Source organism: Drosophila tropicalis, unplaced genomic scaffold (genome assembly GCF_018151085.1).
Source record: "Drosophila tropicalis isolate 14030-0801.00 unplaced genomic scaffold, ASM1815108v1 contig_859, whole genome shotgun sequence".
NCBI classification, from domain to species: Eukaryota; Metazoa; Arthropoda; class Insecta; order Diptera; family Drosophilidae; genus Drosophila; species Drosophila tropicalis.
In genome coordinates this window covers 3689246-3710922 of record NW_027173353.1, presented here as the reverse complement: position 1 = coordinate 3710922, position 21677 = coordinate 3689246, and the positions used below count along the sequence as shown (strand labels likewise).

General features: G+C 35.4%; 3 protein-coding genes across 3 annotated transcripts; 2 read left to right on the top strand and 1 right to left on the bottom strand.

Moving 5' to 3' along the window:
• Window positions 1-60: 60 nt before the first annotated feature.
• On the top strand, window positions 61-1333 carry LOC137581723 (methionyl-tRNA formyltransferase, mitochondrial). The gene is made up of 4 exons (XM_068295972.1): window positions 61-282; window positions 341-665; window positions 723-885; window positions 946-1333. The coding sequence occupies exons 1-4, from the start codon at window positions 107-109 to the stop codon at window positions 1314-1316; spliced, it is 1035 nt and encodes a 344-aa protein (XP_068152073.1). The 5' UTR covers window positions 61-106; the 3' UTR covers window positions 1317-1333.
• On the bottom strand, window positions 1318-2182 carry mRpL32 (mitochondrial ribosomal protein L32). Its single transcript, XM_068295973.1, has 3 exons — window positions 1992-2182; window positions 1664-1924; window positions 1318-1610 (listed from the first exon to the last, which is right to left on the bottom strand). The coding sequence occupies exons 1-3, from the start codon at window positions 2074-2076 to the stop codon at window positions 1348-1350; spliced, it is 609 nt and encodes a 202-aa protein (XP_068152074.1). The 5' UTR covers window positions 2077-2182; the 3' UTR covers window positions 1318-1347.
• A 229-nt stretch (window positions 2183-2411) lies between these two features.
• Window positions 2412-21508, top strand: qless (decaprenyl diphosphate synthase subunit 1 qless). Its single transcript, XM_068295969.1, has 8 exons — window positions 2412-3509; window positions 13773-13949; window positions 14226-14365; window positions 14573-14714; window positions 15276-15365; window positions 18685-18816; window positions 18967-19161; window positions 19706-21508. The coding sequence occupies exons 1-8, from the start codon at window positions 3270-3272 to the stop codon at window positions 19925-19927; spliced, it is 1338 nt and encodes a 445-aa protein (XP_068152070.1). The 5' UTR covers window positions 2412-3269; the 3' UTR covers window positions 19928-21508.
• Window positions 21509-21677: the final 169 nt, after the last annotated feature.

Sequence of the window (21677 nt, the reverse complement as noted above, 5' to 3'; positions counted from 1 at the left end):
CATACTACGAAATCTTAATAGGGGCCAAAATATGGGGTTGAAATCCCCGGTATAAGATCAGCTGTTATTGTTTACATCGCGTTGTATTATTTAATACCTTGTAATTATGTTTTATAGTAAAACTTTAGCCAACAGTTTGTTTAAATATAAGAGAAAAGTGTTAACCCATGTCTGGCCAAGCGTCAAACGTTTTGAATCAACCTGCCCGCCGCCCAAAATTCTTTTTTTTGGCACGGATCATTTTTCATTACCCAGTCTAAAGGCTCTTCACAAGAATGGCAGGTCAGTTCTAAAGTATTTATAAAGCAACTAAAATATTAATACAAAAATTATAATTTAGCCACCAGCTGGGTGTGGTAACATCCTTTAAAAGTCCAGCCAACTGTGTGCGTGTTTTTGCGGAGCAAGCAAACCTTCCTCTTCAGAGTTGGCCCATTGAGGCTTCCCATTGTTTGGATTATGACTTGGGTATAGTGGTTTCCTTTGGCCATTTAATACCGGTCCATCTTATTCAAGCCTTTCCCAGAGGCATGATCAATGTCCACGCCAGTCTTTTGCCCCGCTGGAGGGGAGCAGCACCAATTATATATGCCATCATGAATAAAGATGCAGAAACAGGTGTTTCGATAATGAAAATAGAGCCACATCATTTTGATATTGGAGCAGTAAGTACCCAAGCGATGTGTGTTAAAGGATTCTCATTCTAGCAAAACATACTCTAGATTTTAGCTCAACGTGAGATGACGATTAAAAGTGACATTCTGATGCCTGAATTGCATGAGAAACTGGCGCACTTAGGGGCTGATTTATTGGTGGATACTGTCAACAATTTGCCACAACGACTGGCGAATGCTCGTCTTCAGGACAATACAAATGCTAGTTATGGTAACAGAATCCAAGATCACAGAAATACCGAATTATACACATTACCCTTTTTCTTTGCAGCTCCTAAGGTAACCAACAAAACTGCAGAGATTTCTTGGGCAACACTTAATGCCGATGACATTTATACTCGATATCGTGCTCTTTATGGCTTTAAAAACCTAACCACTAGCTTTCGTGGGAAGCAAATTCAATTGATTGAGCTTCGCCTGCCAAATAAGCAAGATCAAAGGCTTCAATTAAAACCAGGATGCCTAAGCTATCAACGTCCCCTTAAATCCCTGCTAATAGGCTGTGCCAACAACTCACAAGTGGAGGTACTACAGCTACGTGTGGAGGGCAGGAAATCCATGTCTGCCCAGGATTTTAACAATGGATTTTTAAGACAAACAAAGAGTTTACAATTTATGGAAAATAAACAAATCGGCTGTTAAATATGTAGTAACAAAAATTTCACTTTTATATTTAGCCCAAATCGGATGGTTTAACCTCTTTGGTTTCTGATGTCTGTTGAGTGGATTTCTGCAGCAGATTCTTTGTGAACCACATGGGACGAGGCTTTGCCATCTCAACTATCCGTTTATCTTGCAGAGCATCGGCTTGCTGTTCCGCCTTCTCACCTTCGTATAAGACAATAACCTCCTTCTCTACGGGATCCAATCCAAGCTGCTCTTGAATTTTATCCTGCATTAGTTGGGTTTCTTGACGCACCTTATCATAACAGTGAGCTAAAAGGAACAAAATTAAACCTCAAATCGACATTCGAGTATATATTACTTACGACACAGAACTCCCAATTCATGATCATGTCCGCATTGTACACAAGACCGTATATTCCTCTTTTCTTTAAGCAGCTTCCAGGTGTATTCTGGGTAGCCAAATTTTCGATTAAGGCGCTTTTCCACAGAGCGCCGATGCTTGGGTACGGCCCAAAGCATACCATTTCCCAGGAGTTCATTCAAGCTGAAGCCTGGGGAAAAAGGATTGGCACTCCTCTGGATTTGCTGATGGGACTGGTGGTCCATACCGGCGAGGGCAAAAGCTAGTGGAGGAATTGTAGAAAACTATTTCATTTTACTGTTTTTTTTACTTATCCGAAATATATTCACCTGGGGGCGGTCCGCCATGGGGAAGCAGCAGTCGCTCAATAGTTTTCACAAAGTTTGTAATTGATAAAAATAAGTTTTTCGACATTCTGAATATAATTTCTCTAGTTTACGTAAACAACGTGATCCCTAATATTCCACCAGCTGTTTAGAGATGGACGATTACATATGCTGTGGATTATCGGAAAAGCATTTAGGGCACTCTTTCCTATGATTCATTCGATTTGTTTATTAAAACCTTAATTTTTGATTAACAACAATCAAACAACATCTGATTACTGTCAGGTCGTTTGCCGCACTTTGATCAAACAAATTGAAATTGGTTTCGTTTTTGCATCTGCTTGTATCTTTTTGTTGTATATTCAGTAATTTCAAACAAGCGGGGGTACCCTAACTGTTTTGGCCATCTCTAGCTCGGCGGCATGCCAAAGACAGCTGTTGATACTATTACGTGAAAATAGAAAATTAGTGGAAAGTAGGAAAATTGCAAAATAATAAATTTCAACCACTGCCGCACCAAAAACAACAACGAAAAGGACATCGACACCCTCTCAAAGTGTTGGTCAATAAGACGCTGGCGTCAAAGTGTGTGTGTGTGTGTGTGTAGTGTATGGGTGCCTTAAAAAGGGCTCTTAATTCTGGCCGTCCTCCGATTCTTCCCTTATCAGCGAACGCGTGCATACCTCTTCCTACGAAATACAAGGCCGGCCAAAGGTGTTCCTCAAGGTGATTAATGCTTCTCAAACTGTAAAGTGAAATGTTTGCACCAATACGATCGGTTTACGATCAAACAGCTGTGTGTTGTCCCATGTTAGGTAACATTGTGATAACATAATGTTAATTTTTTAACATATTACCTTTTCGACTGTTAATTTGAAATGCGCAAGCGCGGCCAGATTTCGGTTTTTTGATTTTGTAAAAAAAACATTTAGCTGGAGCTGCTGGAGTCGGACGCAAGCAAAGCGCGCTTCCTAAATCGGAATTCAATATATATTGGAGAAGAAAACTCAAAGAAATCTTAACTCAACCACAACATAATTCGACGGGCGTGTGTGTGTTTTATGGTGCCAAAAATCCTGCGAAAAAAACCAAAGGAATATAAAAGATTAAAACAAAAATATTTACTACAAAGAAAATTTACAATAATGATCCGTACTTGATACATAATTTCTGTGCAATTAAAGTACTTCTAACACAAAAATATACACAACAATTATATAAAAAGGAAGAGATAAATAGTACAAAAGCAAATAAATTGTTCGAAAATTTTTTGTAAACAATATGGCCTGCCTGACTACTTCCGGTCGCCTAGCGTGCGGTTCACGTCGCCAACAGACGCACAAGTTCCTTTGCCAACTATTCGCTGTTAGATGTCAGTCATTATCAACATCAACGTCAGTGTCATCGTCATCATCATTAGCATCCTCAGCGTATCCTCTTCAGCGGCAGCAGCCTCAACAATTGAGGCGTGGTTTTCATGGATTAAGTTTCAGCATTGGCCAGGATTATCTCGATTTGCTGGTAAGTTCATTGAAAGACACTGAAAGTGCATTGGCAGTGCGTGACTTTGGTTTTTGGATTTTTCTTTTACAATACTTTTTTTTTCTTGGTTTTTCTCTTGCCTGTCTTGTCCGCTTTTCTTTTCGCCAAGCCAAAAGGAAAATGAAAGTGAAATTGGTCTTCGTTGGCCATTGCTGGTTTTGTGCAAGTGCCGTGAAAAAGCAGCGGCCAAAGCAAAAGCAGCAAAAACAGCACCAGCAGCTCCCACTTGTTGTTATTGGCGGAAGCCGCTAGCTGCAACTTTGTTTTTCCTTTTTGTTTTTTGTTGCCTTGCATATTGGCAAGGTGAAACATTTCTTTCTCTTTCCATCTCCCACACTGAATGCCTATGAATATATGTATGTATGTATCTATACATACTATGTTTGTCTGCAGTTTGTCATCTTTTTTATATTGTTGACAAGTCTGTAATTTTTGTTTTTTTTTTTGCCTCCTCCTTTTTTTATGTTATGCAATTTGGTTTTCCTTCTTGTTGTTATATTTTGTATTTTTGTTTTTCTATGTGTTTTTATTTCTGTTACTTATTGCTCATATTCATTAATGTTTATCGGTTCACATTAGTTAGCAATGCTTCTAAAACTATGAACTCGTTTAACATCAGTTTATTGAATTGCTTACATATAGGAAATACTTATGTCTAGTGCCAGCATATGGTTTATCACTTTGCTCTACTGATGAAAAGTTATCTAATTTTTTCCTGAGCTAATCATTTCGAGTGGATTACGTTTTTTTTTTTGTGGGTATTTCCCCCACCGCCTTTAACCAAAAAATTTCAAGCAATTGTCAATTTTAGTCACCTTTATTTATCTTATAAATGTATTAGTAAACAATAAATTCGGAGAACATTTCAATGATCAATAAAGTAAATAGTAAGTAACTTAAACATGGATTGAGTCTCAGTAAAGTTTCAATAATAATTTAGTCAAAAGGTTTTAGGGTTTATTAACTTGTCCTTCCATTGAAAAACTAAAACAATTAGCCAAAACATAAATTAGAATCAATAAAGTGGCCTCATTTATATTCGTTAAGGTCATAAAAGTAACTCCACATTTAAGATTTATGAGTATTAGCAAAAAAAAAAAAAAAAAAGGGTTGGATTCTCATAAATCAAAATTTTTAAGATCCTAGTTTAACAACATTTCATAGCCAATTTTCGTTGACTTGGTCAATGTCAATATATTGATGGTAATATATTATTTTAAAATGATTTCATTTTAGCATTTTAACTTTCTAACTAGAAAAAAATAATAATATTTATATATATAATTCAATATATGTATATTAGTTTTGGTTTTTCCTTTATTCGAAACCATCTTAAACTGCAAGGTGCATATTAATTTTATTTGCCTTGACTAATATGCACTTTTCCATGTATAGGCAAGAGCAATTAGTGCACAATTTTTCTTTTATATTGCTTTATAGCATGCCATTTTAGCACGGCCTACTAAATACTTAACATTAGTTAGTAGCCATGGCCCTCGCAAAAATAAAAATGCTCATTGTAAATTGATTTTAATTGCTTTAACATTGCAAATTCTGGACAAGAGATTCCAAACAAAATGCATTAATTCAAATATGGCTTAGACTGTAGCCCTAATTCAAGGTTTTTTCGGGCATTCATAAATATTTAAACTAACAACTAACGAAAACAACAAAAGGTTAACTGTCTATAAACAACTAAAGCTCATTGTAACAATGTAAGACCACTGACCCAACATTTGAAACGAGTCAGAGATCAATGGCAATGCACAGCAATGGGTTAACACAGTTAAAATAATGTCAATACCAAGCAATAATAAAAAAAAAGGAATTTAAAATAAAACGTTATAAATTTGATAGTAAATTTTTGATTGTTGTAGTTATATTTTGTATGCAATTGTCGTTGTTGGCATTATTTATGCATTTTGGTTGTACTCAACTACCAAATTCATGCCAAAGCCGAATTGATTGAACAATGCGAGGGAAATTTTAATAGTTTTTAATAACATAATTCGAAAAGACTAACAGGCTTTTTGCTAATATAACAGTTATCTATTTGTGTGGCTCAATTTCCTCTTCAGGAGTTGTTCTTTAAGGTAATAAGTACATCGTTTCTTCGGACTTCTTTTTCCAGTTTTAAGTAAACATCTTCTTCAGGTTCTGCCGGAGAATAGAACAACATTAAGAACATTGTCAATTATTAGTGGTATTCCTGTTCTAGTTTATGTTAAACATCCTTTTCCAGTTTTATATAAAAACTCGCTTCAAGTTTTGTGAATATCAAATAATTATGAAAATTTCTCAAAGACAAACCAAACTGTACATAATCTAAATTTAAGTCAATTTTACAATTATAAAGAAAAGATGATATTTTTGCAGATGTTTTTTGAATATAATTGAACATCATAATTTGTTTTGAAAAATCGAATTTAAACTGTTTGAAATTCTGAAATGTTTGATGCCAATTTAAAACATGCTAAATTCCAGTCAGATTTATTTAATAACTATTTTGAGTAGCTTAGAAATTGATTTAACTATAGAAATCTGTAATTCTTTCATTATTTGACTGACTTTTGGAATTCATATCGTACATGGAACACTTATGGGAATGCTACCAATTGATTTTGTTGGCTTTTAATTTGTCGGCCGAACTTGAAGTCATCTGAAACTTTTGTAATATCCCTCGTACACACCTGGTAACTGATACATTCATCTATCATAGGTAAACAATACACAAAACGCAAATAGAAAGCGCACGTCGCAGCGGCAGCGGCAGCTAAGTCGCCAAAAAAAAGCATATAGATATGTATGTATGTATGTATGTGGCTATATATGTGTATATATAAACGCCAACTAATAATAGTCTGCAATAGCAACAGTAAAAACAACAACAACAACTCCCAGTTATACCAGAAATTCACTTTTTAACGGTTTCTTTGACTTTCTTCTTCATTTCATTTGTCTCTTTTCTCATTCATATGTTGGCATTGTTTTGATCAACAACAACAACAACAACAACAGCAATCAAAAAATTCACAAATTGTCGCTTTGATTTTAAATACCCTAACTTCATAAGCTCCACAAGCAAAGTAAGGGTAAGTCAGAAGGATATGTCTTTATGAATTAGAACAACTTCTTAAAGTTGCAACACTTTAGAGTTTGTAAAGTATTAGCATAGTCGGTGTTTCCTTAGTTATAGAAAATTTATTGTCTTTTATCTATGCTCTTCACGAAATTGCCAATACATGTATTCCTTATCTTTGAATTGATTTAATTGCGGAATTTAGTTATTTTTCATCTTAACCAACTCAAGCAACAACTTTTTTTTTTTTTTTTTGGGGGCTCCTCCCTCGACCCGTGGTCAATGCCGTCTGTGTGTGTGTTTTTTTTTTGGCTAATGCTTCTTCTTGCTCTTCTTTTCACTTTCATTGCAAACGCGTGAAATTTGTTAAAAAGTTTAACGACTGCGTGTGAATTTTGATAAGTTTACTGATAGAGAGAGAGAGAAAGAGAAAAGATGCTCGGCAATTAAAAGAAAAAAAAAACAAAAATTCATTTTGAGTTTCAGATTTTAAGAGTTTCTTGATCAAGGGTCAATATCCAAACAAATAGAACATTAGTTAGATAAAGAAACTTCCCTTATTGAAAAATTTTGCCAATTTCTTTTTGTTTGTAACAATTTTAACAATGACTCAATTCTAAGATTTCTTTGAGTTTCATCTTAAAATTTGAAAATCTTTCACAACTTTGTCGTTTTTGTTTTGGACTGGCCAAAACTTTGTGAGAAAGTCATTAATTTGCGCATAAATATGTTAAAAATAAGATAATTTTTGTATATGTATATGTAAATATCTGTCGTATGCACGAGATGGTCATATCGTAAATCTTTGTCTTTGTGGCCGAATCTTTATTTCTGCATTTTGTTATTGTTGTTGGCCACAGACACTTTCACTCGCCAATGGCCAATGGGGGGAGAGTGTAAAATGGCAAAGCAAATTGGGTTAAAATGAAAATATTCAGAAAACGAAAAAAAAAAACAACAACAAATTGGAATTCTTTAAAGGGATTAACCATGAAAATGCATTTGATAATTTGTTAAATTATCCAATTAACATGGGAAATGAAAATTTGATGAGGGGGAAAATGGTTTCAGACCCACCAGAGGTTCGTTTTTTTGTTTATCGTATTTTTTTTTTTTTTTGGGCATGTCTAAGCGGCTTTAGACTTTCATACAACCTGCCTTACACCTGCATTTCATTTGTTTCTGTTTTTTTTTTTTTTTGTTGCTGAGGTCTTTTGGTCTTTGGCTTTGCCTTTGGCTTTGGTATTTTGTTTTATTTTTTTTTTCGCCTCGTACTTGCTGACCCAATTCCAAAAGACGCATGCGTTTCGGTGTTGTCCTAAACTGGTTTGTGGTTTCTTCTGTTTCAGAGAGGTTTGCTGGTTGATTGGCGGCATCGGCATCGGCATCGGCATTGGCGGCCAGCAACTGTTAACTGTTAATGATTTCAGCGTTGTATTTTCTTTCATTTCATTTCATTTTGTTTAACAACAAAACCGAAATTTCGAATTTCGATTTGAAAGCAACCAAAAAGAAGCAACGCCGCACCATCGTGTAACGGCTTGAAGCAAGTTTGAAGCTTTGGTCAAGTTGCATAACTTTGGGCCCAAAAGCCGACGCGTTTACCCAAACTGTCAGCCCACATTTCATCAATGTCGTTCAGTTTTTCATATATATGTATATATATATGTATGTATGTATGTACCTATCTAGCATTTTATTATTATTATTTTTTCTATACATTGGATGCTTTATCAATCAATTAACATAAATTTGATTATACCAGACTGATTGCCTCATTTGTGTGTGAGATGAAATGGAGGCCAGGCCAAGACAAGCCCGGCCGTTAGCCATGTTGCGTCTTCGTTTTTTTTTCTTTTCTTTTCTTTTAGTTCATCACATTTTGTTTGTTCAACATTCTGAAATTTGAGATAAATAGTTTTGTTTGCCTACATTTGCATTGGCTCTAGTGTAATTTGGTTTCACTTAATTTACATTTGAAATTGGTTAATTGTTTGCCCTTTTGGTTTTGTTATTTCCACATTCCTACTTGCCTACCATATTTTCCCTACCTCCTTCTCACATTTTTCTTGTAATATTTTGCCTTTCCTTAACATTTGCATTCATCTTTATGTAATGCAGGATAAACTTGAATCTACAAGTTTTTCCCTCGATTAACTGGTTTTCAATTTGCCCAAAAATTTTTCCGTTTTGGGGGTTTTCATTTGACAGATGTTGTCATAATTACCAAACCCCTAAAATGTCATTTTATGAGTTATAGCCACTTGTTATTATTGGTTTTCTGTTCGGAAGTTGATCACAAATTCATATTTATAGGAGCAGCCGTCTACGTGTTAGATATCATGCACTAATTTCAATTGTAAATCGTATTACGCAAGGTCCAAAGTACATACATACAGCATTTAGTGTTGATCGGGCAGGCAATAAGGTGTGAACCAGTTCAAGACTAAAAAATAAATGGCCAGCATCAGCCAGACTCTGGTCAAAAAAAACTGAATCTAAATAAAAAGTTCTTACTTGACTCTTTCTCCTTTATCAAAATTTATTTAAATGTTAATCATAAAATGTTGAGAACTTCTAGAAAAGTGGCTTTCACTTATTGGTATATAAGTGGGCAATCAGAGCGACTTTTCGTCACAGTGTTTGATGGGCTTAATCTTGACGTTATAAAGCCGTGACGAATTGATGTATTGAGTCATAAAATTGCATTGCCCATAACCTGCTGCCTGCTGCTGGGTTAAGAAACATTCTCAATGACGGCTATTATGGCACAATGCTAATGCCTTTTGGCAACATGTCTGTAAGTAAATTGCCTAGTTAGAGGCAAACACTCACTCAGACACTCAAATTGAACATTCACACTCACTTGAAATGAGTGTGAGAGACGTTGTTGAATTGTTAACACGCATGTTAACTAGCCGCAGTAATAGCCACAGCAGCAGCAGCAGCAGTCAAAATCGAACAGAGAAATTACAGACATACCAAAGAAACATTCAAGCAAACAATGGACTGGCCCTGGCCAGCGATTTCTGCAGTCCCCGAACCGATGGTTTGCCTCTCTCACTCTCTCCCACTCTGTTTCTCTGTGTATGCCCACTATCTCTGGTAGTCTTCTACCCTAGCGGGCGTTTTGGTTATGTCAGCTTTAGGCCGGGCCACAACGACAAAAAGGGAAAGTAAGAGAGACCAATGCCTCGTCTTCATCGGCGTCGTCATCGTCATCATTGGCGGCGGCCCTCAGCCAAAGAGGCATTTGCTCACTTTCTTGAATTTAATGTTATTTCTTTTAGCCATGGCTGTTGTGTTTGCTATTGCTGTTGCTGTCTTCGCTTTTGACCAATACCTTATTTTGTTGCTGTTGTTGTTAGCTTCCGCTATTTGTCTCTGTGTGTGTGTGTGAGTGTGTGTATGGTTGTTTGGTGGCCTTTGTCATAGCTGATCAAGTCAGTCGCATTTCTTTTTTGGCAGCAATTAAATTCAATGAAATTACATTCATAAGGCCCTAGAAACAGTTCCGGTTTATGGGAAAAGAAATGATTATTCCTTTTGACCACTTCGTAATGTTCTCCTTGCACTCAATTTGCATATAAAGTAATTGTTATGGCTGAATAATGCCCAAAAGCAAACTCTGCGACTGCTTTCAAATGCCAACATCAATTTTTATGTTTATGGTAAGTCTGTGTGTCTGACGGTTCGACCTCCATTAAAATAGCTACATGCAAAAAGCAAACAACATTTTTTCGGCATACAAATTGACCAAAAAACCAGAAGACAGACCCAGACCTACACACAATTCACAAATTTCAATGCAAACAAGAGCAAAAATATAATAACAATAAGTAAGCCATAAGCCCATCAATAACAAAATGCAACAATTTTGTAATCAAAATGACATCAATCAGGCAGGCAACAAATAAACTGAAAAAAAAAGAAACCAAAAGAGCCAAAGAGACAAACGTTTGTATGACGGAAGCTGATTTGAATGTGTCGAAGTTTTTACACCCTTTTGAAAGTGAGGGAAAAGCAAATGATTTGTGCGATTTGTTTTTTTTTTTCCCTTATTAGCTAAAACGTGTTTAGACTTTAAGTTAAAATCGACCAGCAACTTACAGCATTTGGAATTCGATTGACAACTCAAATTTATTGGTTCATTGGCTTGATGAAAACTACAAAACTCTTTAGTTAGAGTATGTACATATACATATACAAATGGTTCAAAAATGTTGAACAATCTTTTAAATTGTTTTCATCTTCAGTTTGAAATTCAAGCTCTACAATCGACAAGTGTTGAGGATTATATATGTATATATATATGGAGACATATGTCGTGGGAGCGCCCCGAGGCGTTTAAGATAATCAAATTTGATTTCGCACTTGCCTCCTCGTCTTTTTGGGGGGTAACACTATAATTTTCTGTATATTTGTTTTGGTTTTTGGTTTCTTTTGTAATTGTTTGTTGCTGTCATAATTAAATAAATGACTTGAAAAACGCATATTTAAATGAAAATTGTCGGAGGTTATTTTATTTTATTTCATTTTTCTTGTTTCAATCAATGGGGGAAAGTTGGACTGCCGCCAATTGTGTTGTTGTTTTTGTTGTTAGTTGGTTGGTTGGTTATTCACTTTGTGGCTAACTTTGTGTGAATGTTGCTAAGACGATGAGAAGATTAAAGTGGCTCGTTTTGGCCAAAGTATTGAAATGAATAGACCACCAAGTTGGGGCTTAGGCTCACAGCCTGTGGCACTTAAAGGCCATGACAACAGTTGGCAAAGTTATTAAATGATTTTTCATTTTTGTCACTCGACTGATATTTTCTATAATTTCACTAGAGTTAGAGTCTGAAGTGTTCAAATAATGCTCTTTGCCATCTTATAGATGGGTCTTAGGAGAAATTTGTATAAAGTTTTGGTAGAAACAAGTTTAATAACCTTTAAAACACCAGAGAGAGGATTAAGGAAATACCTTATTTGAAGAAAATTTCACTTGATTATTCTCTAATTAATTAAAGGGAATAATGATTCAAGACGAGCAATAAATAATTATAGATCATTTCTCCTCCACATTTCTCCCTTATATAATATAAGCCACATTAAACGCATTGGTTAAAAACCAAGTCCTCGGTTAACGATCAGCAGCCAAGTGCAACGAACAACTAAAAATGTTTGCTTCCTATTTTGGTTTGGTTGTTGCACGCACTTGAAAAGCAACAACAACAACAACAAGAACTACACAAAATGGCCAAGTTGCTGCTCGCTTAATGATCAATTATTAACTGATATTATTAGTCAATAAAAACACAGGTATATTTATGTGTATCGCCATGCCACCACACAGAATTGAGTTCAAAACATAATTATAATTATTTATGCATTTATGGGGCCACACATCTAAACAGAGTACGGACAGACGTCGAAAAGTTTATTACCCATCCACTTGTTTAGAGACACTTAAAAGACTTTGCTTGAACTTAAAGCCAAAACGTCGACGACGACGACGACGGCGGCACCTGCCGTGGAAGCAGAAGCCAGACTTTAAAACCGTTTAAATGTTTTTAAAAATCATTCAACGTAGTTGGCCAAAAACCAACGATGAAAAAAATAGCCACAATTAAATGCATTTCTGCACGTTTCGATGTTGGTTTTTGTGTGTTTTTTTTCGTGGGTTTTTGATTTTTGCAAAAGAGAAAAAAAAACACAACAAACCTTTAATAATGCTCACTTTCTTACACTAATTTCAATTTACCGCACATATTGAAAATGAAAGTTTCAACGAGTTGAATTTAATTTGGTCTTACTTCGATTTTGTAATAAGCTTTCTACTTAACACAAAGACAAACAACAACGACAACAAAAACGAAAAACGACGATGAAAAATAATAATAATAAAATGTTTATGACATATATTTAATATGAAACTGGGTCATTACAAGCTTGCCCCTTTTTGAATGGTCAAGCAAATTGATTTGAATGAAAAGAAATCATTGACGAACCAGTTTCATCATCATTCAGGGTTCATCATACAAACACACACGTGTGCATCAGAGATGATGACGATGATGACGATGCTGTAAAAGAAGAAGATGACCACCTGCCAAGGGCGTTAATAGTTATGCTCTCTTGATTATGGTCATTGACTGAATGATCAGAGCAGGATCTCTTAACATCTATGTATCTGCATGACAAGTGGGTCAACATGATGCTGCTGATGCTTTCGATCGATGATGTGTAATCAGCCACGCCCAAAGACTTGAAAAGACTTCAATCTGGAAAATTTTATAAAGTAAAAATTAGTGAAACCTTTTGAAATATGTGGTTGCTCTAGGTTATGTTAGAAATCAATGATTCGTACCCCCATCGATACGCCCCTGTCATGGCTTACAATGTTGACAGTTCCAGTTGGCAACATAAAATTTACATGTTATCGCTTTTATTGACAGACAAACTGACTAACTGACTGGCTGGCTGACTGGATGGCTGGTTGACTGGTTGGCTGGCAGAAAAACAAGAAGCAAAACACTTATATACATACCAAATGCCAAACACCAAAAATCCGTTGCATAATTGCATACAAAATCAACAAAAGTAGCAGAAAAACTACATAAATAAACCAAGTCAAATGTCGAGCAACATTTTATGTTGTTTTGAGGTGTTGCCTCAACATGTTGACAAGCGATTTAACTGCGCGTGTCATGCTCATACAATATTTTTTATGTATTTAGTAGTATTATTTATCAACAACAAAAGGATTTGTGGCTACACAACAAACACACTCACACTCACACTCACACCAACACACACAAGGTCAAGAGTCGTGAGGGCGCTAAATAATCAACTTCAATTAGTTGGCCATTTGCTTTTGCCTGCTGCAATTTTCCAGTTATTAATTTTGCGGCTGCCGTGTCAAAAAAAAAGGGGAAAAATAGATCTGCTGCGGGCCAAAGAAACTTGTTAGTTGTGCCAGCCATTTGAATTGAAAGTTGTTAAGTGACTCCAAAATAGCAAAAAAATATTTAAAAAAAAAACCAACCTAAAACGATGTAATTTAACATTTTTAAAAGCACGTTTGCCCCTCGATTATTCACACTTTGGCCATAATTGCTGCACTTTATATACCAATTGTTAACGCCAATCTAATTCTAAGATATATTCTATTTTTGTTGCAGCAAAATCCACACAGTTGCAGCCATCATCTGAAGTACTCACAATGCTCCAAGACTAACCTACGCCAACATAGTTCAGTCCATACCCAACAACCCGCTGGACCTGTCCGAGAAATACAAATCGATCCATATATAATACTCGACGATGAACTGAAATATTTCTATGACGATGTGAGAGATGTAAGTTGGAAATCCAATTTAAATGACTTCTTTGAGTCGACGAATTATTCCGCCTTTTTATTATTCATAAATATGTATAGAGACTCTATACAAAAAGCCTAAACACTTAAATGTGGTCTAATGAATAAATATGTTTGTTAGACTTAGGGTCCGGTTAGCTACGTCATTTGTCCAGATTTGGGGAACTTTTTGTAGCAATTTGGAGTTTTTTTCCGGTGTTTGTGTTTCATTTGGTAAAATGATCGTTTTTTTTTTTTTTTTTTTTTTTTTCTCCAGCTGTTGCAGTCGGGAACATCACAGCCAGAATTGGATACCATTGCTAGCTATTATTTTGATGGACAGGGCAAGGCACTGCGTCCGATGGTTACCATGTTGATGGCCAAGGCAATAAACTATCATCTAAACAACGAGTCACAGTAAGTAAAAGAAGATCTTTTCATGTTGGCACACTTTTTGTAGACGAGTGTAAATAATTAGCAAGTGTTTGCGAAATTCGTCTCAAATGTGTGTGTGTGTGTGAGCCAAATTAAACACACACACACAAAGAGCATAGAAATGAAAAATTTACAAATTTATTTGCATTTTTTTTTTTTTTTTTGATTTTCTGCCTATTGCCTTGACAGCCAATTAGTACACAAACAACGACAAATAGCTCTCTTCTCCGAGATGGTACACTCGGCCAGTTTAGTGCACGACGATGTCATCGATCAATCGGATTTCCGACGCGGCAAGCCCAGTGTGAATGCGCTATGGAATCATAAAAAGGTAAGTGCCATTCATTCGAATTGTTTGCCAAAATCAAACAAAAAACAAATATTACGACTGTGAAGATCATCCAGCTATCATCCGCCTCCTCCTCCTCCTCCTCCTCCTCCGCCCAACCAAAGTCAATTCAGACTGAACTCTTTGACTTTGACATCAATTTGTTGCGCATTTTGATTTGATTGGCATTTTGTTGACTCTGTCAACACGAGTCTGCATCATCAGCATCATCATCATTGCCTTCTTGCATCATTTCAATTCATTATGATTTGACTGATTAAACCCATATCTACATATACATATAGATATATCTATATAAAATGTTTTTCCCGTTCGTCATTAAAATTGCATTTTTACCCTTCCGGGGCATGTCTTGAGTGAATGCATAAACTAAATTAACAATTTTTGTTAATTTAACTCCTTTTGTATGATTTTATCGTTGGCTTAGTCATGTTGGCAACATAATTTTGTTGCAACCTTTTAACTGTATTTCGGGTTTCTTTCATCATCTTGATCGTCTTTAACACTGAATTTTCCCTCTCTCTTTCTCTGTGTCTTTTTCAGGTCACAATGGCTGGTGATTATATATTATCGATTGCCTCGATTATGATAGCTCGCCTGAGAAGCGATGATGTGACAATTGTTTTGAGTAAGGTAAGAATACCACACAAGAAGATGGAAAGTTTAAGTTAAAAAAACTCAACTTATACATGGGCTAAGTTCTTGGTTCTACAAGATCTATGGATAGAAATCAGTATTCAGAGACAACTCAGCTACTTTGTATCGTTTGATTTCGAGGAACAATTCTATACTTACTATTGTGTCTTAAATAAACATTCATAGTAGGTATATGTATTTACATATGTATGTATGTGTATCCCACCCCACTAGTTGATGTTCAATACTTATCGGTTAGTTGCTATGGATTCTTCAAGTACTTGGCACATTTTATGCTACTACTCGTAAATTGCCAACGTAAATATAAATAATGTTTAACTATTTGTTTAACTCATACGTAAAAGTCGCCATCGCAAAAAGAACCCGGATTTGCTATATACATAAGTACATATGCTTATACTATATATATATATATTTGAGATGTGTGTACGTAATCGAATTGAGTGGTAAATTTCACACGAGGAGAGAGAAAGAAAATCATTTTTTTTTTTTCTTAAATTAAGGAAAGTTGCTGCTTCTTTGATGAGCAAACCTGTCTGGCTAATTGGCCGCAAAGCAAAAAGGTTGACTCCGTTCAGTTGGCCGAAGGCTTGCCATATTTATGGATGTATTCTTCACTTCCTGCGTCCCTGGTCAATGTCCAAGGCTAAGGCGAAGGGCAGGCATTCACTTTTTGGCTCTTGCTTGCTTATTGCACTTCTTTCCTGTTTCGCATGTTGATTATACCCTTTCATATTATGCGAAATTCCTTAAATTATTGCCCCACACACAAACACACACGTACAGGTGGGGCAACCAGCTAGCTGGTTGATTTCTATGCTTACATATATTTCATATTAGTCAGTTGCCAATTTCACTTTCATCTGCGAGAGTGAAATTAGAGCAAATGCTTGAATATCTACATAATCTAGATGGTGGACCCCGAGTTAATGGCCAAAGTAAATACTAAACTTGTTTACGTTTCGAGGGCCCCTCCGAAAAACGTTTCTATTTGATATATACGAAAATTCGCAAAACATGCGTAACAAATTCGGATAGAGGAGGGAGTGTGAGTGTGTTTGCATGGGAAGTTAAAGATCTCCAAGGTGTGGCTTGGCCATCTTAGAGTTTTGCACCGCCACAAAATGTTTGTATGTATAATTATTAACATTTCTCGTATATCTGCTGAGATCTAACGCATAATCAGTCTTATTTGCATAGCCCACACATTAACTTTACATATGTATACATCTAATGGCAAGTTGATGCTTTCTTTAACAGCCTGTCATCATTTCCATATATGCCTGAAAAACAAGTTCTTGGATTTAAAACGTGAATGGAAATTGATTGGAGATGACTCCTAAACTACGGTTTCTTTTCATATCAGTTTAAATCCATCTGAACTCAATTCTAAACATGCCGAATAAAGAAGTTATAATTCTTTATTTCTGCTTCTAGCGATCATATCCACAAAATTTTCTTATTTAATATGCCAGACACGTGCCTGAATAATTTTTGAACGGCTTCTAAGACGTTGACGGCATTCAAACAACAAAAAAATGTATGACTAGAACGTACATACATCTAACTGATGAAGACAATTTATGGCTATTTCTGTATTTTGATAGTGGGTTAAACCGCTCCGTTAAGGGCCATAATCCTAAAATGATAGAATAACAGAAATTGGGCAACATTTTAATGATGGAAACTCCCAAGAATTGTAATTGACAGATCACTCGCGTGAAAAAATTGTGGTCAAATGAAGTATGCTATAACATTTTTGATTTTAATGATGCAAATTGTTACTATTGCTAGACGGACTCATTTCTTGGTGTTAATTAACATTGAAAGTCAACTTCGGATTTGTCCATATCGGCCTTACCTTACCTTGGACTCCTTGAGAGTCGTCAATGGCTGAGGAGCGCCCACATACGCATAAAAATCCATCTAGTATTTATTTAACAATTTTACAACCGTCTGTGAGTTTTGAATGAATGAATATGCCTAATACTCAAGGGCGTGCCGAACAAACAAAAAAATCGTATATACTAGAAAAAAATGTACAGATAGATCCATAAAATGATCAAAACTTTCGGCAGTTGGTCGGTTGATCCCAAGTAATAATTTCAATGAAACTTTATTTGCTTGAAATATTTGGCACAATTGTGTTTGCACTTTGCATTTAGAGAGTTAGCCATGCGGAAGTTATGTATGCGCATATATTTATACACCTTCAGCATCACGCACACACCCAGAGACAAAAATGTCTGCGGGTCTTAGGGTTTGTCACATCAAATTAGTTTAAGCAACTAAAAATAGTTTGTACAGAAATTATGAAATGCATTAGTTTAACCTCGGTTCCAAATTAATCACACAGTCTTAGGGAAATGCCCAAATGACGTGAGTAAGACAAACTCAGTTTATACATGGGACTCTCTCAGGAAAAAAAACTGAAAGATTTATTGACAATTTTGACCGGAATAACAAATTGCTACTTTTATGCAGTTTTACAGTGATATAAGCTGGAAATAAATTATCATTAAATGGGGTAAAGCAGAAGCAGTTGCAGTTTTGTGAATAAATTCTGATAATGTGCCTTAAATTTATTGGATTTGTAAGGAGCTGATCATATTTAGCTAATCATATAGTCAAATGAGTCCTATGTCGGAACCAAATGGTACCCTAACCACTACTTCTTAGATTTTCATTAATTTTTGGGTCATATTTTTAGTTATACACGGCTTTAGCCTTATATTTAGTTATTGTACCTCACCTAAAACTGAAGTCGGGGATATGCAAAAAGCATTTTTGAGTCTTCTTTTAAGCAAATACAAAAATAATAATTTCTTAATCAACAAGAAGGCTAAAAATAGACTCTTCAAGGATACTTCTATTCAATCTGTACAATCGGGAAAACCAATGAAACGATAGGAACAACATACATAGAACAAGAAGAACAAGTTTAAAACATGGAGCTATTCAATAGGCTGGAAAAGTATTCATTAATTGCAATTAATTATTAGTTTTTAGTTTGCCTTCTTTGGGAGCGAATTTCCCTCATTTCCCCTCTTTAATAGTTTTTAAAAGTTATGTTTTTAATGTGAAAATTTACAGAAATTGGCATTTAACTTCTTGGAATTGACAATTGACTACAAAATTCATGTAAAAATATATTTTTCATCAATTTGTAACCAGTGTGCACTTTTCTTTGTGTCGGTGAAGAACAATCCGGCTATAAACTAAATAAAACATGGCATATTTATGACGCATTGTACTTAAATATTTTTTGTAATTGTTGTTGTTGTTGTCGTTGCAGATTTTAACCGATTTGGTTCAAGGCGAATTCATGCAGCTCGGCTCAAGGGAAACAGAGAACGAGCGTTTTGCGCATTATTTGACCAAGACATACAGGAAGACCGCTTCGCTGATTGCCAATGCATTGAAAGCGGTGAGTAACACGCATATACATACATTAGTATACACACATACAAACACAAAGTACCTACCACAATGATTGAATTGTAATTGTTGCCAATTAGTTTGCGCACGCATAACATTTTGTCGTTCAGCATTTAATTAACGATTCTTTTTCATGCAGACTGCTGTCATTGCCCAGGCCGATGATAATGTGGCCGAATTGGCTTTCCAATATGGCCGAAATATTGGCTTGGCCTTCCAACTGGTTGACGATATGTTGGACTTTGTCTCATCTACAGAGCAAATGGGAAAACCAACTGCAGCGGATTTGAAACTGGGCCTGGCCACAGCTCCAGTGCTCTTTGCATGCGAAAAGGTGAGTTCCCGATGCCTGCCAATTAGACTTCCTTATTGCAGTGCCAACAGCAGGGTTTTTATTCAATTACCAATAATGTCAGCAATGAATCGCACAGTGGCGGCCACAAAGAGGACACACTCACCGTCCATGTTTGTCGCCCATTTATACAATTTTAAAGGCCGCCACTGCTGCCAGTATAAGCATCAATATTGGTATTGGCTATTCGACTACATCTTCGTTTGCTTTTGCATCCTCAAGTGCATTCCCGATCGATGATGATATCATACTAGTGGGTGGGTTTATGCGTCTGTTAAACGGTTTCGTTAACCATTAACGCCAACAAAGTGTTGGCCATTTGTTATGCAGCTCGCGACTAACAGACGCGTGCAGTGCGTCCTAAACAGCGCGTTAAACGCCACTGCATTGGCAAATAGTGAAAAGCTAAACCAACCATATATAGAGATGCAGTGGAGAAGTTTGGCTTTGGCATGCGCCGCCTAGCCGGCCGCCCAAATACCAAAACTTGCATAATAACACATACATTTACGCATTTCTATTGCAGTACCCCGAGCTGAATCCCATGGTTATGCGTCGCTTCAGTGAACCTGGCGATGTGGAACGTGCCTTCGAGTTGGTCCACAAGTCCCATGGACTCGAACAGACGCGCTTTTTGGCCAAAAAGCACTGCAACGAGGCGATACGACTGGCCCAGGAGCTGACAGAGTCACCGTATCAGAAGGGACTGCAGGTGGTAGCAGATTTAGTCATCAATCGCATGAAATAAACATCAATGTACATATAATAGATACATATGTATATATATAAATGAATACATATATATATATATGTATATAAAATAATACTAATAATATGTCTAGGTTAAGAAGCAGGCAACATTTTTTTGTGTGTTTATGTTAAGTCAGCAAACGAGCAAACAATCAAGCAGAAAAAAAAAGAAAATGCGAAAGAGAAAAACGAAAATTAAATAAACTTTTGTAAACAAGAATTATTATTTAGTTTTTAGGCATTATTGTTGACACTGTAAATAATTGCATTAAACAAAACTAACAGACAAATACACAATATTCGATTATTTGCTGTACATAAAGAAAAGAAAAACTATACAACAAAAATAAATTTGATATGAAAATCTTTCTAAGCATAGAAAAAGGAGCCAAATTCAACATAACTAAATGGAATCTTCAAAAAAAAAAAAAAAAATACCAAGCAAATTAAGACATAAAAGCAATGTTGAAATATTTACTCAATTTTTTTTTGATATAAAATAAATACATATATTTTCCTTTTTGTTGAATGTTGAATATGTGCAAATCAAGAAAACATATTTAAAAGTAACCACACAAATGTTTATTAGTCAATGCAACAAAAACAAAAATTCAAAACGATATTTATAAATTAAAACAAAAAAGAAATACACTTGTTTGAGGCATTTCATGCCTAAATGGTTCAAATGTAGCTTTCCATTCTCACGCACACATCTAGCACATCATTTCCAGTTGACAGAAATTCGTACACACACACACACTCACACACACACTTATTAAAATATTTAATATAGAATTTGGAATTGTTTGCTATTTTGTTTTGCATTTTTTGTTTGATTTTTGAACCATTCGCGCATGAAATGCCATAAAATAATCAATCAAGTTTCGTTCTATATACATAAGTTTAAGCTGAGAACAGATTATTTGGTAACAAAAGCTATACCCCAGTCTTAATTTTAAATAATTTTTTATTTTTATGCCTGAAATGCAATAATAATGTTTAAGAACAAAAAAAATCCAAAAATCTTTACAAAATCGTTTAAAAATACGCCTGGAAAGTAAATTCGGTAAGCCGAATTTGTTATACTCTTGCAGTAGAATTGGCATTAGCTGAATCCGATAATGAAAAGACAAACAAAAGATAACGAAAAAAGAGATTACTAAACTGACAACTGCAAGAGCATACTAACTATTTCCCTATGTTAACTAAGATTTAAGTTTTTTTATTATTTGTAATTTATAAAAAAAAAAACACAAAAAGCCAACCTCAGAGTTCAGTCAACACCTACAACAACACACAAATACATACATCCATCTAGACATGTGTACACATAATGAATATATAATTATTGGGGCTCCTTTACAGCCTGATGATGATGTCCTGAAAAATGAAAAAAGAAACTCTTGATTAGATGTAAATTTTTTAAAAGGTGCTGAGTATAGAAAATTATATTGGCCCCCCCCACCCCACACACAAACACACACTCATACACACAGAAAACGATAATTATATTGTTGTTGATGTACGATATTTGTATACCCCATGAGATGAATAAAAATTGCGATTTTGTAAAACAATATTTATGTAGGCAAAGTTTTGATTATTATTTATTAAAAATAATTGCTTGAGACTTTAAAATTCTGCAGGCTATCAGTTCCGGCGCCGGTTGATTGGCTTAGAGCAAAGGAGGAATATGAACTAACTATCTCAAATCTGATAAATTTCTTACATGGGACCAAGTCTAAGTT

Bases quoted from the DNA above. Each gene is read 5' to 3' on its own strand.
- LOC137581723 (XM_068295972.1), top strand. From the start codon at position 107: ATGTTTTATAGTAAAACTTTAGCCAACAGTTTGTTTAAATATAAGAGA. The intron at 283-340 runs GTCAGTTCTAAA...ATTATAATTTAG, and splicing joins GCTCTTCACAAGAATGGCAG to CCACCAGCTGGGTGTGGTAA. The intron at 666-722 runs GTAAGTACCCAA...AACATACTCTAG, and splicing joins ATCATTTTGATATTGGAGCA to ATTTTAGCTCAACGTGAGAT.
- mRpL32 (XM_068295973.1), bottom strand. From the start codon at position 2,076: ATGTCGAAAAACTTATTTTTATCAATTACAAACTTTGTGAAAACTATT. The intron at 1,925-1,991 runs GTGAATATATTT...TTCCTCCACTAG, and splicing joins CCATGGCGGACCGCCCCCAG to CTTTTGCCCTCGCCGGTATG. The intron at 1,611-1,663 runs GTAAGTAATATA...TGTTCCTTTTAG, and splicing joins TGAATTGGGAGTTCTGTGTC to CTCACTGTTATGATAAGGTG.
- qless (XM_068295969.1), top strand. From the start codon at position 3,270: ATGGCCTGCCTGACTACTTCCGGTCGCCTAGCGTGCGGTTCACGTCGC. The intron at 14,366-14,572 runs GTAAGTAAAAGA...TTGCCTTGACAG, and splicing joins CATCTAAACAACGAGTCACA to CCAATTAGTACACAAACAAC. The intron at 14,715-15,275 runs GTAAGTGCCATT...TGTCTTTTTCAG, and splicing joins CGCTATGGAATCATAAAAAG to GTCACAATGGCTGGTGATTA.